The 20,079-nt window shown below is 42.7% G+C and overlaps 1 protein-coding gene across 2 annotated transcripts in view; it reads left to right on the top strand.

The window, feature by feature from the left end:
* Positions 1-3,038: 3,038 nt before the first annotated feature.
* The window catches only part of LOC125640654 (netrin-4), a 67,524-nt gene continuing 50,483 nt past the window's right edge, over positions 3,039-20,079 (top strand). For both annotated transcript variants that reach the window (XM_048859483.2, XM_075130296.1), the window contains exons 1-2: positions 3,039-3,579; positions 12,641-13,182. In XM_048859483.2, coding sequence (XP_048715440.1) covers positions 3,513-3,579; positions 12,641-13,182 — 609 coding nt within the window. In that variant the 5' untranslated portion in view covers positions 3,039-3,512. The remainder of the gene's footprint in view (positions 3,580-12,640; positions 13,183-20,079) is intronic.

Here is a 20,079-nt window from a genome sequence, read left to right as displayed (position 1 = left end):
TAATGTTCTATAGAAATTATTCTGAAAACCTATAGCATTTAAAAGAGAATGATGCCCTCTCTTATAGGTTTCCTTGAACAATCCTATAGAATCCTACAACAGGGATATTATTGTCTATTAAATTTGACAGTAGGGTTGAAAAATGTATAGAAAGGTTATTATTTTTTGCTATTAAATTCTACTGGACTTTTCCATAAGTGCAGCAATAAACAAAATGGCAGGTGAAATTTAATGCTGATAAATGCAAAGTAATGCACATTGGGAAGCATAATCCCAACCATACATATAAAATGATTGGGTCTAAATTAGTTGTTACCACTCAAGAAAGAGATCTTGGAGTCATTGTGGATAGTTCTCTGAAAACATCCACTCAATGTGCAGCAACCGTCAAAAAAGCAAACAGAATGCTGGGAATAATTAAGACAGGGACAGATAATAGGACAGAAAATATCATGTTGCCTCTACATAAATCCATGGTATGCCCCCATCTTGAATACTGTGTGCAGATGTGGTCGCCCCATCTCAAAAAAAATATATTGCAATTGGAAAAGGTTCAGAAAAGGGCAACAAAAATTATTAGGGGTATGGAACGGCTTCCGTCTGAGGAGAGATTAATAAGGCTGGGACTTTTCATCTTGGAAAAGAGATGGTTAAGGGGAGATATGATTGAGGTCTATCAAATCATGACTGTTGTAGAGAAAGTAGTTAAGGAAGTGTTGTTTACTACTTCTCATAACACAAGAACTAGGGTTCACCAAATGAAATTAATAGGCAGCAGGTTTAAAACAAATAAAAGGAAGTATATCTTCACACAATGCACAGTCAACCTGTGGAACTCCTTGCCAGAGGATGTTGTGAAGGTCAAGGCCATAACAAGTTTCAAAAAAGAATTAGATAAATTCATGGAGGATAGGTCCATCAATGGCTATTAGCCAGGGTGGGTAGGAGTGGTGTCCCTAGCCTCTGTTTGCCAGAAGCTGGGAATGAGTGACAGGAGATGGATCACTTGATGATTGTTTGTTCTGTTCATTCCCTCCAGGGCATCTGGCACTGGCCACTGTTGGAAGACAGGATACTGGGCTAGATGGACCTTTGGTCTGACCCAGTATGGCCATTCTTATGTTCTTATCTTAAACACTGATAACAGTGCATTGTGAAGAAAGGCTTTCCATTAATGTTATATGGAGCTTGATCCTGTGAGGTGTTGCACATCCTCTGCTACCACTGAACCCTGCTGGTCTGAGTACAAGGACAGTATTCACATGGTTTATAATAGGTGACTGGAGTATTTTGCATAATTATTATGCAACATTCTAGCAGTTTTAAAAGAAGGGGGGAAAATACACAAAAATATACAAATAACCTTCTCTCCCCCCTCCCCAGTTACTCCCTTCCCTAGGTTTCCCACTGTAACAAAGATTCTTTATTTCTGATTTTAAGATCTGATCCTGCAAACACTCAGGCAGGTGAGTTGCCTTTCTCCTGTTTAGATTCCCATTGGGCCTGCTTCTGTCTCAGGAGTGCAATTTAACTCAGGAATAACTCCCCAAAAGCCCAGGGAGTGACACTGGCATAAGGTAGGTTTAAGAAAGACAAGAGTCAGGCCCACACTAGTCACCTGAAAAAAAGTCAGACAGGGCTGTGTTTTCAGGATTGGGCCCTCAAGCAATGAGTTCTGTGCTCTGAACAACTTACACCCTCTGCCAGCCCCCATGAAGACAAACGAGTCCTAAAGCTGGGACCAGGCACTGCTTTTGTGGCTCTGCTGTCTGCTTGCAAGCTCAGGGCTATAGACTGTATGTTCTTTGGGGCAGGGACTGTCTCATTTTGTGTCTTGTACAAAGCAGGGCTCACGCACCTAACACATCTTGCCTGGCAGGTTGGCCTAGAGGATCAGTTGCAATTGGTTTTGAAATCCCCTCCTACCCTCTGAGCTCATTGCTCCCTCCTTGCTTTGGATGCTATTTGCTCCCCGCTCTCTCTGTCTGGTTAGTAACCTGCAGCAGGCAGGTGTCGTTTGCCTGGCTGCCTGATAGAGGGCGCTGCAGAGGCGACAGCTGAGCAGCTGGTGGGAGGAGCCCCCGGGCTCACATGCTGGGTATTTAATTTAAAGGCACAGGAGCAAAGTTGGGGCGCGCCTGAGTTGAAAGTGACAAGCCTGCTCTAACCTCTCCGCCCCCCGCCCCCCCCCCCCCAGCCTGGCTCCTGGAGGAGGCAGAGACGGCTGGCAAACAAATAAGACATGCATCTGAAGCAAGGATCGGCCACAAGCCCAGCCGAGGGTGTGTGGAAACGACACCCCCCCCCCCAACCCGCCGCCTCTAAAAAACGTATAAAGAACAGGAAGAAGATCACATGTTATAATAATCCCCTTTGCAGCCAGACAGGACCGGAGGGCAGAGCTGGTCAGTTAGGACGGAGAGATGTGCTAGCTGCTGAAGGGAGGCAGAGAGAAAACTTGAAGATTACTAAATAGCACTACGAGGGGGCGAAACCCCTGTCCAGATAGGAAAAGGGAGGCTTTCTCGCCCCCTTTTTTCTGCAAGGCATATGGGAGGGAGGAATAGTTCCTCCAACCCCCTCCTCTCACACCCGAACCCCCAGCTCCCCTTAACCAAATGCTCCCCCTAAACCCCCTCCCCACCAAGAACCTAATCTGTCATAATTTCCAGGAACAAATCAAGTCCCAGGAGGCAGAGAAGAACAGTAAAAGGGGGCAATCGATTCTGTGTGCATTGACACCAGCGGTGACTTCATTATTACCCTTTGACGACCAGTCTGTGAAGCTAGCCCCTTGGTGGAGAAGTGAGAGCAGGGACAGAGAGAGAGAGAGAGAGGAGTAATTGTCCGATCATCTCTCAGAAAGAAAAGCAAACTTGGTTCTTCCTATGACCCTCTGCCTCAGGGAGCAAAAGGGAAGAGCGCACTGTCTAGGACAAAATTCACAACAAAGCAAGGGTGCATAGCCCCTAATTGCACCCCCATTAGCAGCGGGGGGGGGGGGGGGGGCGAAGGGAGGGGATAAGGGGGGCGGGGGACCCAAGAAGCAAGGACCGCAAATGAAAGTGAAAGATTAAAAGAGCAAGTAAAATAACTGCATATTATCAGATCTGACCGGAGACCTGAGCTTTGCTTTGCTTCCTCAGTGATGGTTTGTCTCAGGGCTGTGTCAGAGATGTGAATTTCACCTACTTTCTGGATGCAAAGGGGTAACATCTATCCATTCATTTATTTATTTGGAAGCAATGTGGGTCACGCATATAGAAGCCATCTGAGACCTGGAAAGCTGTCTGGATTTTAAATAAAACAAGAAGAATGAGACACCAGCCAGGACCCCTGCCCTGAGAGGAAGGTGAAGAAAGAAAGAAAGAAAGAAAGAAAGAAAGAAAGAAAGAAAGAAAGAAAGAAAGAAAGAAAGAAAGAAAGAAAGAAAGAAAATGCAGACACCAAACCTGTAGATTTATGAAATTCTTTTTGCTCCACTAAGGACAGATATTTTCCCCCTTACAGACATGCAGCATAAAGGCATCATGCTGATTGTGTTCTTGGAATACATTGTTTCTGGTCACGGTGAGGCAGGTAAGCAAAAATCAGTCAGTATTGTCAGCCATGGGACAGTTAAACCTAACTTTAAAAAAAATAAAAAGAGCAGGGGATGGAAGAAGGGAAAGTAGATATTTAAAGTCTCTTAGTAAGGTTCTTTCTTTCTTTCTTTCTTTCTTTCTTTCTTTCTTTCTTTCTTTCTTTCTTTCTTCAAGGAATCTGGGCCAACCAATATACATATTTTTCTTTCCTCCTATATACCCCATTCTCCTTTCCTATGAATTAAAATAGGATGTGCAATTTATCAGCTCATTTTATTACAAGAAAATCACATATTGTCTTTATTTAAAGAAAGAAAGAAAGAAAGAAAGAAAGAAAGAAAGAAAGAAAGAAAGAAAGAAAGAAAGAATTCAGTGGATGGGTGGGGAAGAATTGAGATATTCCAATAATTTATTTTGATAGGGGATACTATCTTCTTAGATAGGACAAGAGTCAGACGCCAGTTTCTTTGGATGGCACTGCTGAAAAGATCTGAACTATGTTACGGTTAGTTTTATTACAAAAATAATTAAAAGACAGAGCCATTCTATCTAGGAAATATTATTGGTACTGTATAAGGTAGACCATTCACTCAAGTTTCTTCTTACTTTGATCAGGATTTGATGGGCAAGTTTAAATTAAAATGGTTAATGTTTGAAAGTCAGTAGGACTAGGACCAATGCATAGCAGCTGGACATTTTTCATATTTGATTAAACTGCACTGGTATTTACATAGGATTCTAAAAATATCTCGATTATGATAAAGAATGGCTCCCCTGAGGGCATGGAAACTGGACATTGGAGTGGAAGAACAGCTTTGCCTGCCATGGTTTAATACATCTTTAAGGTTGAAAGAATAATAAAAAACAGGTTGAATTATGATGAACTAAGGTGATCAGATCAGAAAAATATGAAAACAGTATTGATAAAACAGGAGAGGAGCCAGTGGGTTGGTTCATGTGTCTTTTTCATCAGGGAATTGACTTAGGATCTCTCTTTCTCTCTTTAGAGAAGGCTACAGACTGGTTTAAATTTCACTTGCGTGTCCAGAGTATTGCGCTGATAACATCATTTTCCACACAGTGTCTTGAAGGATAATTACATTTTCTGCTTTCTGCCTCTCTCTGTTAAAATAAGATGCAGACAAGATTGCTTCAGCACAGGTTATTCCTTGACTAGACTATATTTTATGACATGATTAGACATTAGATTTCCATAACTGCAAATTTTTTTTAAGGTAAAAAGAACTGAAATCACAGTAACCAGAGAAATATTCTCCTACATCATACAGAGGTTTATCTTCAATCAGATCAGAGTCTGGCTATCCCAGCATTATAGGGAAAGGTTATAGGGAAGTGCATAGTATCTCCCATCATGTATTTACACCTCCTGCCCCTTAGTCTCTCATCCGAGGCAACAGCTAGTTTCCCTGCTTGAGACTATCCCAGCAGCACACAAGTGGGGATGTGTACAGAAATGTCATTTGTCGAGCTATTGGTACTATCTGGGGAACACATAGTTAAAAATGAATTTAGGGGAAAATCTATCGTAAATGCAGCTGAAATTTGCCTTGTGTAAGATTTGCAAAGCCAGAGTGAATTTTTAATGAGCCGCAGCATGAAGCAGATTGCTCAGAAGGTCTGGAATGGTTTGTTTTTTTCTGTATTGTCTTACAGACACACAGAGCATAAGGGTGTGGGACCTAGCGGTTAAAGACAAAACAGGTCTAGTGCTGCTCTGAAGGTTGAAGATTGGGCAATCTAGCTGAAGAGTCATGACATTTTAAAGGACTCACATGCTGTTTATTCAGATAGTTGGCCAAAATACTGTACAATAAACTCCCCTCCCTGCCTTGGGAGTTGGTCCTTCCTGGCCAGAATTGAAGCACCCTGATGGAGGATGGTATGTATGCCGGATGCATGCCCTCTGCCAGTGCATGGTCCCTTAGACCATTAAAGGTAACATAGTAAGGGTGAAATTGAGGGTGTCAGCAAATTTGAAACTCATGCTCTCTCTTGCCTTAGTTCAGTTAGACTCAGGGCCTTATTCCCTTTGCCATTGCCGAGCTCTGAAAAGTGTCCTGAGTGGGGGGTCAGCTTGAAAGGCTGACAGCAGTTCACGCTCTTACGGTCTGATCTGCCAGCATTCTGCCCTCCCTCCAGAGAGTGGGCGGTTCTTCATGGCTGCGTTCCTAATGGCAGCTCTCCAAAAGGGGGCGTGGGTTGGCCAAAAATGGCCATTTGTAGCACAAAGCTTAAAATCAGATGTATGTTCTTTTTGAAACAAAATTGACCTTGGATAATTACCTGTCAGACTTTCACTAAGTAATGCCAAGTAGCACAGATTTTTGCTTATTCTGCTTTTGCCAATGGGCACTAGTGGGCTAACTTAGCAGAGTGGCTTGGCTTCCTTGGGATCTGTGAGTCCCCAACACCTCTGAAAATCACGCCAGCCGTGTTCAATATAATTGAGACTGTAGGAGGGATTTAGACAAGCAGAATGGAATTGGTCGAGCTGGGATTTGGCCAGGACATTGGGTCTAAGACTCTTATACTCTGTCATATTCTATGTGATCTTTAACCTCCTGCTGGTGTGCCACAACCCTCATGTGGAATGGGACTACCCATAGGAGTGGAGACAGTCTAGTCACCACGGCTCATACAATCTTTGGCCTCTTAGGTAGCAAAGGGGGACTGTTAGTGCCAGTTGTGAGAGAGGTTTTTGTGATGTGAATATCTAGCCACTGGTAAATGGACTGAGACCCACCGAACTCATTTCACAGGGGCCATTGACCAGCCAACAAATGCTAAAATGTTTTGGTTGCTATCAAAGGGAAGCTAAAGAGTCTATAGCTCATTACTAAACCCTAGAGACATCAGTCTCCCGACCACAGCTAGCTTTAAAAATGCATACTTACAATTTTTCAGCTGTTAAGAAGACAGGTAAACAGAGTAAAACAAGTGAAATCTGCACACACACACACCCAGTGTGAAACTGGCTTATCGTAAACGCAGCTGTAGTGAATCCACCAATACTAGAGATAGGCCAGGGACAACCCCAGATTTTTAGGGTGTCCAAAATATGGATCAGAACTTTGTGATTTGAACAACTGAAGACATTTAAAACACTGTTTCGTGGTCCTCTATGTTGACAAGAAATAAAGGACCTGATCCAAATCCCACTGGAGTCAATGGGCATCTTTTTATTCCCTGCAATGGGCTTTAGATCAGCCCCCAAATGAGTGGCCTGGTGCCATTTCTTCTGTTTAGGCCTCTAGAGAGGGTGAAAAATGCACTTTTTAATATTTAATATGGCTTCAGTTAACATTTGTCAGGCTCTGATGGCTAATGGGGATTTGAAGTTAGCCACTGCTGCCTGAACAGTTGTCCAGTACGTCCTTTCAGCTATGTGAGCCATCTCCAATTGAATGGCTCAATAATCATCAGAGACTGTCATTTGCCAGCCGCCCTCCACAAAGCTGCTGCCTCACTGCACAGCATTTAGGGAAGCAACAAATAAATAAATAAATACACGGCCTCGTTTATTGGGCCAAGCCATCCAGCGCGGGAGCCAGAGTTAATCAGCCTCAGTAATAGGCAGCACCCGTGCGCTGGTCTGATGGTTTAGCCTCTTATAAATTATTCAGTGAGCCCCTCCTGGCATTTGGGGGAGGTTGCTGGCTTCCTGGCTGCTGTTTCCCTTCTTCAGCAGTGCCCTCGCCGTTCTGACTCCACATTTCAGGTCATAGCCATGAAACAATTGAGTGATCTGTTATCAGGAGGCCGAGCAAGCTCCTGCAGATTGATTTCTTTAAATACAAGGCTCCCAATCGACTGCAGAACGTTTCCCCTCTCTCTCCTTCCCTCAAACACCCCTTTGCTAATTTGCAGTTTGTGCTCTCCTTTTTCCTAATGACACAGCAGTTCAGACAGGAACTGTATATTGCTGTTGCTGCATTAGCAGGCAAAACAGATAAACTTCTATGTCATTGCTGATCAGAAGGGCAACTGCATTCTTTCTCACTTTCCATGTGTCATTAAATACAGTTAGAACATTCAGTAGCAGACTGATAGCCCACCAACAGGAACTAAAAGAAACAGCAGTTTCCTGTCCTTACTTTCACCCATTCTTGGCTCCATGATTTCTTCCATGCTGTTTCTTATACTTAGAATTCCCGCATTCCCTTTCCTTGGGTACCAAATGATTTGTGTCTTCCTTCAAATCTTTGCTGCTGTATACTCTGTGAAGGCTTTCCATGATGATTCACCAAAGAGGGACAGTTGTCCACACAACTTTATAGATTGACCTTCCTCTAGCCATATGGTATATTACATGTCTCAATGGCATTTTTAACTCAAGGCCTGATCCTGAGAAGCACTAAAGGCTCTTAACTCTAGTTATGGCCAATACAAACTGAAGGCTTTCAGCATGAAGTAGGTAGGACCAGTCCAATGTCAGCTCTTTGGAACCAGAGACAATGTCTTCTGCTCTGGTTTGTACAGCACTGACCACATTGAGGTGATAATATCTGATCCATTTTAAACACAGAAACTTAATACAGGAACAACCGTATTTTCCATTTCTACAATGCCTTTCACCCAAGGGTCTCAGAGCTCATTAATGAAACCTCACGAGACAGAGACCAGACATTAACAAGCTAGGCTAGGTAAAATAAGGAAATTCAGATACCAAAATGCCATGAAAAGATATCCTCAGAGCACTGCAGTCTGAGAGCCTTAAAATTCTACCTCATCTGCCAGAAGCGAGGTGTTTTTTTAAAAAAAGAACTCAGTGTTATTCAATGGAACTCACCCTGCAGAGCAGATGGAATTGTAAGGCTTCAGGACTGCAGCAACAAGGCCGAAACCAGGAAGCGCTAGACACCTTGTCCAGGTGTCTGACCTCAGAAGATCTCTAAGCCCTTTCCCAGAAAAAGAGAAGTTCAGATAAACTACAGACAAACTTTCAGATTAAGCTTCTGAACCTTCTGACGTTCTCCCATAACCATGCAATGCGTAGATGCAGTTCAAAGTGACAACTGATAACCTGAGAGCAAATATATCAAAACTGTGGCAGGCCAGTCAGAGCAGTTGTTGGCCAACCAAGGACTCTACTCACCAATGGGGTTATACTGTACTAATGGGGAAAAAAGTGTGCGTTGCAAACCTCAAAATGTATACAAAATTGTGGTCTGCGCAAAGTAAGCCAATTAAAATAAAAATTATGGTGGAAACCTAATATTGCAGGATCCTCAATTTCCGCAATATCGCAAATTAAGTAGGACCTTACTTACAGGATGAGTCAGTGCAGCTGAGTTGCTGCGGCATGCCTGAATGATGAGTCCCTGCTGGCTCTGTTCGAGGGGTGAGTCATGGGACCAATTGAGGTTCCGGGGGTGTGCCCCGGGTGAGTCATGGGAACTGAGAGAGCAGCTCTGGTCTGGCTGCGGGCCTGATTCACAGGCAGTGCTCTGGCCAGTAATCCTTGGCCACAGGAACTTGTAAGCTGTATTCAGGGAGTAACAAGCAGAGCCTGAGCCAGAGACCCCCAGCCAAGTAGCACTAGGCAGAGCTAGTCACCCAGTCAGGAGCTAGCAGCCTGGCTGAAGCATCTCCAGCTGATGGCAGGAAGTAGCCAGATCACCATCCTAACACAGGGCAAGCAGCAGCCAGCACCAGGGGTTAGCAACCCAACCACAGTACTATACCCAATTTGGGACAAGGAGCAGAGAGGGCCAGAGCCTGAGGGCACCACCAGCGTTATCTGGACACCAACCCAGCGAGATACCTTAGCCAGTGAGGATTGTAGTCCTAATGTTCTTAAAACTCATCCCATGCTGGAGCCTTCTCATGCTTAAGTTTTGATCATCCGGATATTTGCTGTCATTCATGTAAATAAAATAATTCATAAAGTATGTAACTTAGGTTACATCATTTGCAAAAAAACCTCCAGATTTCGGGACCTCCAACCTTAAAAGACACGACATCTAAAAATAAAAATTGATACCAAAATGAAATGGGCCATGATCACTCTCTCTGTTCTGCGAAGAGAGGCAAGTGCAGGGCAGGGCATAAAGGACAGATTACAAGGGGAATGTACTGTGTAGAAACCCTAGATACAGAGATATTGATAAATCAATACAAGTCTTCCCCTTAAGTCTCTCTTGATTTGGGGTGTTCAACAGGAAAATGTTCATTTCCCTTAGTCTGCAATATTGTGCTGTGGTAGAAAATCCATCAGGAGAGCTAGGCAAAATGTTTTGGATGAATAGGTTATTCACTGGAAAATGCAGTTTTGACTGAGAAAAAAGAAAATAAAATTAGAAAAGTCAAAATGATTTGTTTCAACATTTTAAAAACAAAACCTTTTGACTTTTTGTTGTGAAACGGTGTTTTATTTAGAAATTTAGCTAGATTTAGTTACCCCTCCCCCTCCCCCCCAAAAAAGGATTTAAAAAATCTGGAAATGAAACATTTTGTTTGCTCTGAAACATTTTTTTCAGTCTTTCATTTCAGCAAGAAAAACTGAAATATTTCTAGCTCTACCTATCAGCACGTACTGACTTGTACTTAGCTGGACTACTGGCCTCATTCGGCATCACACAGAACTGCTGCTTAGGTTCACAAAAGATGAGATGCAACCAGAAAAGGGGTCGGAACAAAATGGTTATTGAGCCCATATTGCACAGTACATTTGGCTCAGACACTAAGCGAGGTTAGTGTGTTCATCAGGGTAAACTGAATGTCTTGAAATCGCTGCAAAGGCTGACCAGTACTACGGATTTTGAAGAATTCATGATATTAAGGGAAAATCTTGGGAAAAAGATCTGCATTTTGGACTCCAAGAGATTATGGTTTGTGCCTGATTTCTGGTTCTCATTACAATACACTTACAGTATTAGTCTGTAGAACTATTATTATCAGCAGGCCTTGGAGCTCCATTGATACACATATTTTTTAAAATCTTCTTAATTTTTCAGTTAATTTACTGCATCTTTAAGATGCCAGATTGATAGTTTGGTCCCTCCGACTCCTACATTTTAGCCTGTGGTACACAAATACGGGACAAAGGTGCAAAGGGCAAGATCATTACAGGCCCTTGCTCAACAATGCAGTGTTGGAGGCATGTGCAAGAAGGCTCCGACAATCAGGGCTCCAACAGGCTTGAGGGACTGCTTGTTCCTGTTTCTCCACCCTGCAAGGAGAAGGTTGCTGGGGCACGGCTGGCCTTTGGCTCTGCCCCCTCTTTGCACTAGTCTGCATAGTACGGCCAGCACTTTGTGGGGGGCATGGAAACGTATTACACATGTTCACAAGCAGCCCCAAAGACATAGGTGCTGGAACTGGGGGTGCGCAGACTTGAAGTGGTTTCCATTCTATACAGAGTTTACAGTTTGGGTCAATGGCTCTCAGCACCCCCACTATAAAAATTGTTCCAGCACCCCTGCCTAAAGACTTTGCACCTGCCTGTACGTCTGAGACACAATCTGTGTCCAGAGCTTCTCTTGGACCAGTGGAGATCCTCACCACTCACTCCTGAGATCTGCAGCATAAATGCCACCATCTACCTCAAAATGAAGGACAGAAGAGAAACAAGGAACATGAGCTGGGCTCATTTTTTTCTCCATAAATTGGACTTTATGGTTCAATGCTTATGATTTCCATATTTTTATTGGGCTAAATCCTCCCGTCTTTTCCCAGGCCTAACTTGACTTTAAAGGGTATTTTGCCTGAGTAAGGACAGAAGAAAAACCGAATAGGGATTTCAGGATTTGGCCCATAATTTGCTAAATCTTGAATGAACAGTTGATCTTTGAACTTCTCCTAGACTACTAAGCATTTAAGGCCATTCCAAGTTTCTCTGAAATGGTTATTTCCTGTAGGATTTGTACAGAGTCTTAGGATTTGACTTGTGACCCCCTCTCAGATTAGATTTATGACCTTGTAAGGTCAGACTTTAACTCCTTCTGGACCATTAAGAAATGAAGAATGTGTTGTATGTCATTAAAAAGATGATTCTCCTTAGACTGATAATAAGGTCTTGGGAGAGACCTATAACTTCAATGTCACAAGGTATTAATGATTTCCATATAGGAACTAGAGAGATGAACAAATGTAAATATTAGGTTTTTTTAGTTTTTTTTTAAATTTTCTTAGTTTCTAAAGAAATAAGTATATAAATAGTAGAACTTTTGTAAAGAAAAAAAATAATGTATAATCAGTAGAACTTGGTTTCTAAACATTTTGTCCAGCATTTGCAAACCTGGTTGCCTGAACTTCATCACTTGACAATATATTTAGGTACTTAAATGAGGGAACTGATACTTCAGAGCTGCTAAAACCCCACAGTTCCAGGTGATGTTAATGCTCAACACATCTGAAAATCAGGCCACTTAGGTGGAGCCGAAATATGGATGTAGGTACCTAACCTTAGGCACCCATATGTGAAAATATTGGCCTTAATTTTGGGGGCAGGAACCATCTTTCTGTTATATGTTTGTACAAAGCCCAGCACAATGGGGCTTCAATCCCTGATTGGAGCCTGTAGGCACTTTTGCAAAACAAATAATATAGAATACATGGAGTATACCTGTTCTGTAGGTGCATAGCTTCACTAGGGTACAATAAAAGTGAGATAACACAAAAGTGAGATAATATTAAAGAGATATATAGATGTGTAATACTGGACAAGACTCATTTTCAGAAGAGATCAAGGCCAGATTTTTAAGTGCTCAGTGTTGACAATTGGGGCCAGGTTTTCAGAAGAGTTCAGTTCCCAGTTAGGCACCTAAAATAAGGCTAGATTCACCCAGAAACTAACACTGTGACAAGTAGGTCAAATTTTCTGAAGAGACCAGCACCCACCACGCGGAGTTCTTTCAAAAAATCTGTCCTCAGTTGTAGTGCTGAATGTTCTGACAATTCTTTAGTGGTATAGATGAACAAGTGTCTCCATGATGGTTTAGACTGTCAGAAGTTTGTATCTCTTTCCCTATATTTAATAATGAGAGTGGCCTGAGAAATTCTGTTTAGTTTTGTTTCTTACTACTGTATTTCAGATCCAGTAAAGCTACGAACCTTCCGCTGTGATGGCCACTCCTGCAATCCTCCTGTAGGGAATCTAGCAACAGGCAGGACTCCAGTCTCTCTTACCACATGTGGGCAGAACAGCACAGAACTTTACTGCTTCTACCCAGACCAGAACCTCCTTCATTGGGCCTCCCAAGGCTGTGGGCAGCCCCGATGCACTAAATGCAATGCCAATCAGCCTGATAACTCCCACCTTCCCTCTGATATGACAGATAATTTCTTCCTAAACCCTGGCTCCTGGTGGCAGTCTGCACAAGGGGTACACAGGGAAGAAATCAGGCTGGACTTGGAAACAGCATTCTACCTGACTCATGTCATAGTAGTGTTCAAGTCACCTCGCCCAGCTGCTATGGTATTGGAGAGGTCTCAGGACAATGGACAGACCTGGAGGCCCTACAGATATTTTTCTGTCAACTGTACAGCAACGTTTGGGCTTCAAGATGATCTTATTGAAGAGGGCTCTCTGTGCACTTCCAGGTATTCAGATGCGGTGCCTTGCACGCGAGGTGAGGTAAGTGATAACTGACATTTGGACCATATTTAGAGGGTCAGTTAAAAACTGGCTACAATTCAGGGACTACGTGTTGAAAGGGACACTGTCCAAATCAGTAAATAAAGGTAGGCAAAACATTTAGGTTTTACATTAAGAAAATAAAAGAAGAAGTGAAGGGAAAACAAAGAGGAAGTTTCAGTAAAAGAAAGGGAATACAAATGCTTTCATGAGTTTTTTTAGGTCAGTCAAATCGCCTTTAATGTAAACAGTCACTTTCAGTGTTGCCACATACAATATTTTGCTAATGCCTGAGGATTAGGAAGTGAAACTGTTTAAAAACAGGAAGTGAAACTATCCCGCCTAGTTTCATTGTCCAAGTTGAGTGAAGTTAGGGGAAAAATGGGAATCTAGCATAAATATTGAACAGTAAATTAGATTTGTAAAACTCGTTCTGTGTTAATCCTCTAAGGTGCCATTAGATAGAAAAGGAGATTATTTTAAAGAAATATATATTTATACTGATAAAGTCTCTTTAAAGAGGAGTTATTAATTATTTACTAATAAAATAGCTACTTCATGTACAGGTATAGCACTTTTTGTCCATAGATCTCAAAGCACTTCAGGTGGCAAGGCGGGTAAGTATCATTATTCACATTTTACAGATGAGGAGCTAAGGCACAGAGAAGAGAAGTGACTTTCCTAAGATCACACAGCAGGTTGATGAGATAGCCGTGCTTAGAATCTAAGTCTCTTGACTCCAACCAAGTCCAATGCCTTCTCCATTAGACTCTATTGCCTCTCTTATGTTATGTGAACAAATCAGAAGAAAAAGAGAACAGTTATACAAGAATGGCCAGACATCTCCTAGGTTCACTTGGCTATAATCAGAGATATTCATATTTGAATAAGTGCCTCCGAGAGCCTTACAACTACATCTTCTCCAAGATCCTTTAATGAGGTCACAGTCCTATTTATGGCATCACAATACGTAGTCACAGAAGTGATCATGCTGTCACGGGTTTGGCATTGGGACTTCACTGCAAAATAAGCGAGGATGTGCGAGGTGATGCCCTGGTTTGCTTAAAATGAAATTATAGGAATTCCAGTGGTGCTTATAACTTCACAACAGCCTGAAGGGTTAAGGAATTATTATCCTTATTTTCAGGCTGGGAAGCTGACGCATAGAGGGGTGAAGAGTGAAATTCACCCCTGTGCATTGGCAGCATATGACCTATGCATATGGATGGTGCATGTATTGGAAATGTGTGGCAGTTGATCTGACTCCCAGACCATCCTGTTGTTTGAGTTGTAGCTCTTCTAATTAGTGAATATGATTTTTTTAAAACATGAAATAAGGAGAGTGGAGTTGCATTTAAGACAACTGTACTTGTATGTTTTCCGTTTCGTTATTTCTTTTGCACCCATCAAAATACTCTCTGAACACCTAATACCATTTTGCATTGTTATAGCACCTTCTGATCAAGGCTCTTAGTACTTTATGAAATCTAATGCATCACACCTCAGAACACACATAAATGGCATTATTGCCATTTTACAGATGGAGAAACTGAGGCGTGGAAAGGCGAAGTGATTTGCCCATGGTCGCACAGGAGGCTTCTTGTAAAGTTAGGAGTAGAATCCAGGTGTCTTGAGTCACAGGCCTTAATCACAGACAATACTTCCTTCCCCTGCCTCTGTAACAAAAGCCCCTGTCTCTGTAACACTTTGGTTTGTGCTCACATTTTTATTTAACCTTGGAGAATATCATTAAGGCCACGTGTTGCTGCTAAATTAAATCGGAGACGTGAAGGGCAGAAAATCAAACAGTAAAAGCTTCATCCAACACAAGCCTCTGCAATGACAAATCTCAGTTGGTGTAGCAAAAAAGGTTCCATGTATCATCTAGCCAATATATATATGTGCTGGAAATGTAGATTATTATTATTTATAATATATTTACATTGACCTTACAACCTTGAAGATCCCAAATAGTTCTACAAGCTGATGAATGAACTAAAAAACAGACAGGGTCACTTCACCCACTATTGAAGTCCAGCCACCTCTGCAATGAAATGTTGCAGGTGTAGAGCAGCGCAGAGCAACACGATCCAACATCCTCCCAGAGAACGAAAAGAGGATTACTGATGTGCAGCATTGCAATTCATAATCTTTCATTTATATAGCACCCATAATCCCAAAGGATCCTGAAGTTATGGACAGACTTTATGAGGACCACTTAATTCACCATCATCACTGCAATGTGGGTATGTCTGGGGTACAAAGGCATTACCCATTCTGAGCCAGCACCATGACACACCAGACTTTTTATTCGAATGAAACAGATGGAGGGAGGAAAGGAGGTGGAATGTAGTTACCAAAAGTGAAAGTTGATCAGAACCATTGAGCTAACAGACTTACTCTCACAAAAAGTGCCATGGGATTTTTAACCACATGTGGTCAGTTTTTACATCTTAGTCGAAAGACGTCACCTATATCTGCACAGTGCCCCTGGGACACTGATTCAATACTAAAAAGAACAGGAGTACTTGTGGCACCATAGAGACTAACAAATTTATTTGAGCATAAGCGTTCGTTGTTAGTCTCTAAGGTGCCACAAGTACTCCTTTTCTTTTTGCGGATACAGACTAACACGGCTGCTACTCTGAAACCTGATTCAATACTGACTCAGAAGGAAGAGTGCCACCTAAGGAATCCCCAATGCTATTTCCTGCAGCATTTCTGTTTTCTTTGGAGTTCCCACATCCAGTTGCTGAAGAGCCTTCCCCAGGAAAAGGGGTGTAGGGCATGAGAGCTGGTGAACTCATAGCACAAGCTGGTAACTTCTGAGAAATTATCTAACTTGTTCCCAACTGAAGTTACCAATTAATGTTAAGATGATTAAGATGCTACTGTTACCCCTTTTGACCTGAGCTGATAGCCAATATTCAAGGTCTTGCAGGTTGTTTTTGTTAGGAGGAGAAATTGATAATAGTGTCAGGGATTTCTTTGATGCAAACCTGCTTATTTACAAAGAATGTAAACAAAGTTCTGTTTCCCTGAACACAGTAAGAATCAAACAAGAGGAGACTATTTCCTTGCTCATTATTCCAAGCCTCTTTTTCCAGCCAGCACTGTACCCCAAAAGCTCTCTTTTACCTTTTTCTTGATCACATTGCAAATTCTTCTCTAGCTATTCTTGGCTTTCTGCTGCCTTCTCTGTCTATGTCTGTGATGTTTCTGGCTCCATCTGCTCACATATAAACACAGGCCTCCACCAAAGCAGTATTCTGCCATCTGTGTTTGCATTCAACCCCCAGTGAAACCTCTCCATCCACATAGCTCTGCTCCTGACCAGCCTTGCATGTGGCATGTGTTTTGGGCAGTGGCTCCTATTGGCTTCAGCTATTTTACTCCAAAAGGAGCTTAGTTGCTTCTTACATTTAGCCTGAATGAAAGATGGCTGTTATGCCCACCAGCTTCACCCAAACCCCAGCATAAAACTATGGAATAACATTTTTTAGAAGATTTGTTCACCTCCAGTAAAACATCTGTCTACAGTAATGCTTCTGTGTGGCATTATGCATCAGTAGATGGAACTTTTTACTACTTGTCTATATGTCTACATTTCTAATGCACCACTCACTATTGTATGTAGGTACCAACACTAATATTATCGTTAGGGACAGATAATTTAAATGAAGATGTGGCCAAGGCAAAAGGTTAAATTAATTCAACACTGCAGTCAGACTTTGGTGTGCTCAGAAGCCTGGGAGTTCAGATCCCATCTGGTGGAGAAAAGGATGGGGATGCTTGAACCTGCATATTGACAGCACGTGCATTCAAGGATGTGGGACATTAGGAGCGCATTTTTAAATAAACTAGAGCATCCGGAAATGAAAACAAATGTTCTTCTCTGTAGAAGAATATGTTTGTGTAAAAGGAAAACATTAACATGCAGGGTCTGTATCACAGTGTCCCACTTACAGCCTCAGGAGCTGATGATCAGAAATAAGACCTTACGCAATTGGGTCTGAAGAGTATAAGTGAGTTTTAAATCAAAGGCCCATCCATTTATGTGTGTGTCTGTGTGACAGATGACACCAATGAAGTGTGATATAATAAGCTCATTACTGGAATTCACTCGGGGGGAGAGGAATTGTGTATGCCTGAATAAGATAACTGGTTCCTAGGCAACATGTGAAATGTGCCTTGGTTGGAAGACCTGTACACTCTTCATTGTCTAAACCATTGTGACCCCTTTGGGTATGGAAGTACCCCGTGCTGCCTTTTTGTCAAAGATGTCACTTTTAAGCTAACAGATTTTTAATTATTCCTATTTTAAAAAACACAGTGAGGGTCAAATTCAGACCTGGTGTAAGGGGGTGCAGCTCTCTGCTTCACAAGCACCAATTTGTTCAAACATGGGGCAGAGCCATCACCATGGAGGCCCCGGGTCTCTGCCCCCTCTCTAACTGCCATGGAGCAACACTGCTAGAAACTCTCTGGGTAGCTGCTAGCCCAGAGAAGGCTCTTCATCACACTGGGGGAACCTCTCAAAAGTCAGTGCTCCTTCATAGGGACCAATGCGGGGGACAGGGTTATGTGTGCATAGCATACCTGGACATACAGATCCCTGACCCACAGAGGGTCCTGTTCTGAGTCCAGAAAGAGGAGGACAGTGCTGCAAAGGGGTGAGAAGAGGGATATCCATGCACAATATTTGCTCAGTCCTTTCTCAGGCAAAACTCTTATTGACTACAATGATAACTTTTCCTGATTAGGGACAGAGAGGTCAGGGCTGCAAGATTTAGACCCATTGCTTATTCCTCCCACTTGACACCATAATCTACTTGTGGCATCACAACGATTAGAGAACTGACAATGTTAAGGCCTCCGCAAAGGGATAAGCAGCAGGACCAGGTGATCTCTTAAGCAGGGCCAGCCTTAGGGAATATGGCACCCTGGGCGAACTTGCATTTTGGTGCCCCTTTAAGCAGGGGAAACTATTTTCAGGCAAATGCCCTTAAATAAAAGATGGAAGAGCCCTCTCTTTACCTGCAATATGTGGATACGTTAATAATTTACAAGGTTTTCAATGAGGCATCAGCAGCTATTTAAGGGTCTGATTCAACAAAGCATTGAAGTCAATGACAAATGGGATTGCTCATCTTTCTGCACGATCAAGCCCCCTAATAGCGGAGGTGCAAGGGACAGAGTTGAATGCTCTAGTGAAATGTCCAGGAGATCTGCAGCAGGCATAGCAAACAGAGCTCAGCGTGATCCATGGGTTCTTCCAACTTCCAGCTGGAAAGGATTCGATGAGGGATTAGTCACTCTTGAAGGCAAGTGCCCGAATGTTATGACTAGGGCTGTCTGTTCAGCGTTTAGTTTAACTTGAGCTGTAGAGGAGAGAAAATGCAGAGGCATATTGGCGGGAAGTAGTTAACACCAGCAGAATAAACAAGTGGATAACACTGCCAGGCCTCACTTCTCTGGAGGACAAGCTTAAAGAGACAGAGCGGATTGTGTCTGAAGGTGACTTGAACCTAGAAGAAACAAATGGGGCTGAGAGAGGACAGGTCTGGGGGCCTGCCTCCCTGTTATATGAACTGCAGAGAGCCAGGGGCAACCCGTTCTGACCAGGTTTATAATGAGCCATGTCAGGGATATTTGTTTGGCACCTTGAAAACCAGCCAGAAAAACACACTGTTTTTCTAGCATTATTTCTGCGAGTCCTGACATGCCGGGCAGCAGATACCAAATAGATTTCTCATCCTCGCGCTGTTATGTAAAAGCTTGGAGAAGCTCCCACTTCTTTTTTCAAGTCTCAATTGAGAAAAATCTCTTTGTATGAGAAGTTATTAGCCTGGTGGATAATTTACATGGTTTTTGTTTTTAATTCCATGCAGAAGATAATTTATTAATTGCTCTGTGGTTTTCTATATATTACTATGATCACCAAGACAGTGGCAGCTTAGATTTCTGTTAGATCTCTGTTCTGCAGGTTGGTTCTTTGGAAATCTTTCAGACAAGCTTTGCATAGGAAAGGTAGAGAAGAAATGGCATTGGTGATGGGCAGTGGTGCATTTCCCATCAGAATCCAGCCTAGGTCATCCATTCAGGGAGTTGATTGGCATTTCAGTATTGTCCATCTCTAACCTTCATAGAATCATAGAAGATTAGGGTTGGAAGAGACCTCAGGAGGTCATCTAGTCCAACCTCCTACTCAAAGCAGGACCAACCCCAACTAAATCATCTCAACCAGGGCTTTGTTAAGCCAGGCCTTAAAAACCTCTAAGGATGGAGGTTTCACCACCTCCCTTGGTAACCCATTCCAGTGCTTCACGACCCTCCTAGTGAAATAGTTTTTCCTTCATCACACAGGATCCTTTCCCATTGTCTTCTGACCTCTAAGCAATGGGACAAACCATCCCAATGAGTCGAAAGAATAGTAAATATGGCAGGCGACCAGCTTGGCTTAATGGTGAAATCCTAGCGGATCTTAAACATAAAAAAGAAGCTTACAAGAAGTGGAAGGTTGGACATATGACCAGGGAAGAGTATAAAAATATTGCTCGGGCATGTAGGAATGATATCAGGAGGGCCAAATCGCACCTGGAGCTGCAGCTAGCCAGAGATGTTAAGAGTAACAAGAAGGGTTTCTTCAGGTATGTTGGCAACAAGAAGAAAGCCAAGGAAAGTGTGGGCCCCTTACTGAATGAGGGAGGCAACCTAGTGACAGAGGATGTGGAAAAAGCTAATGTACTCAATGCTTTTTTTGCCTCTGTTTTCACTAACAAGGTCAGCTCCCAGACTGCTGCGCTGGGCATCACAAAATGGGGAAGAGATGGCCAGCCCTCTGTGGAGATAGAGGTGGTTAGGGACTATTTAGAAAAGCTGGACGTGCACAAGTCC

This window comes from Caretta caretta, chromosome 7 (assembly GCF_965140235.1).
Source record: "Caretta caretta isolate rCarCar2 chromosome 7, rCarCar1.hap1, whole genome shotgun sequence".
In the NCBI taxonomy this organism is placed as follows: Eukaryota; Metazoa; Chordata; order Testudines; family Cheloniidae; genus Caretta; species Caretta caretta.
This window is presented reverse-complemented; position numbering and strand designations above follow the sequence as displayed.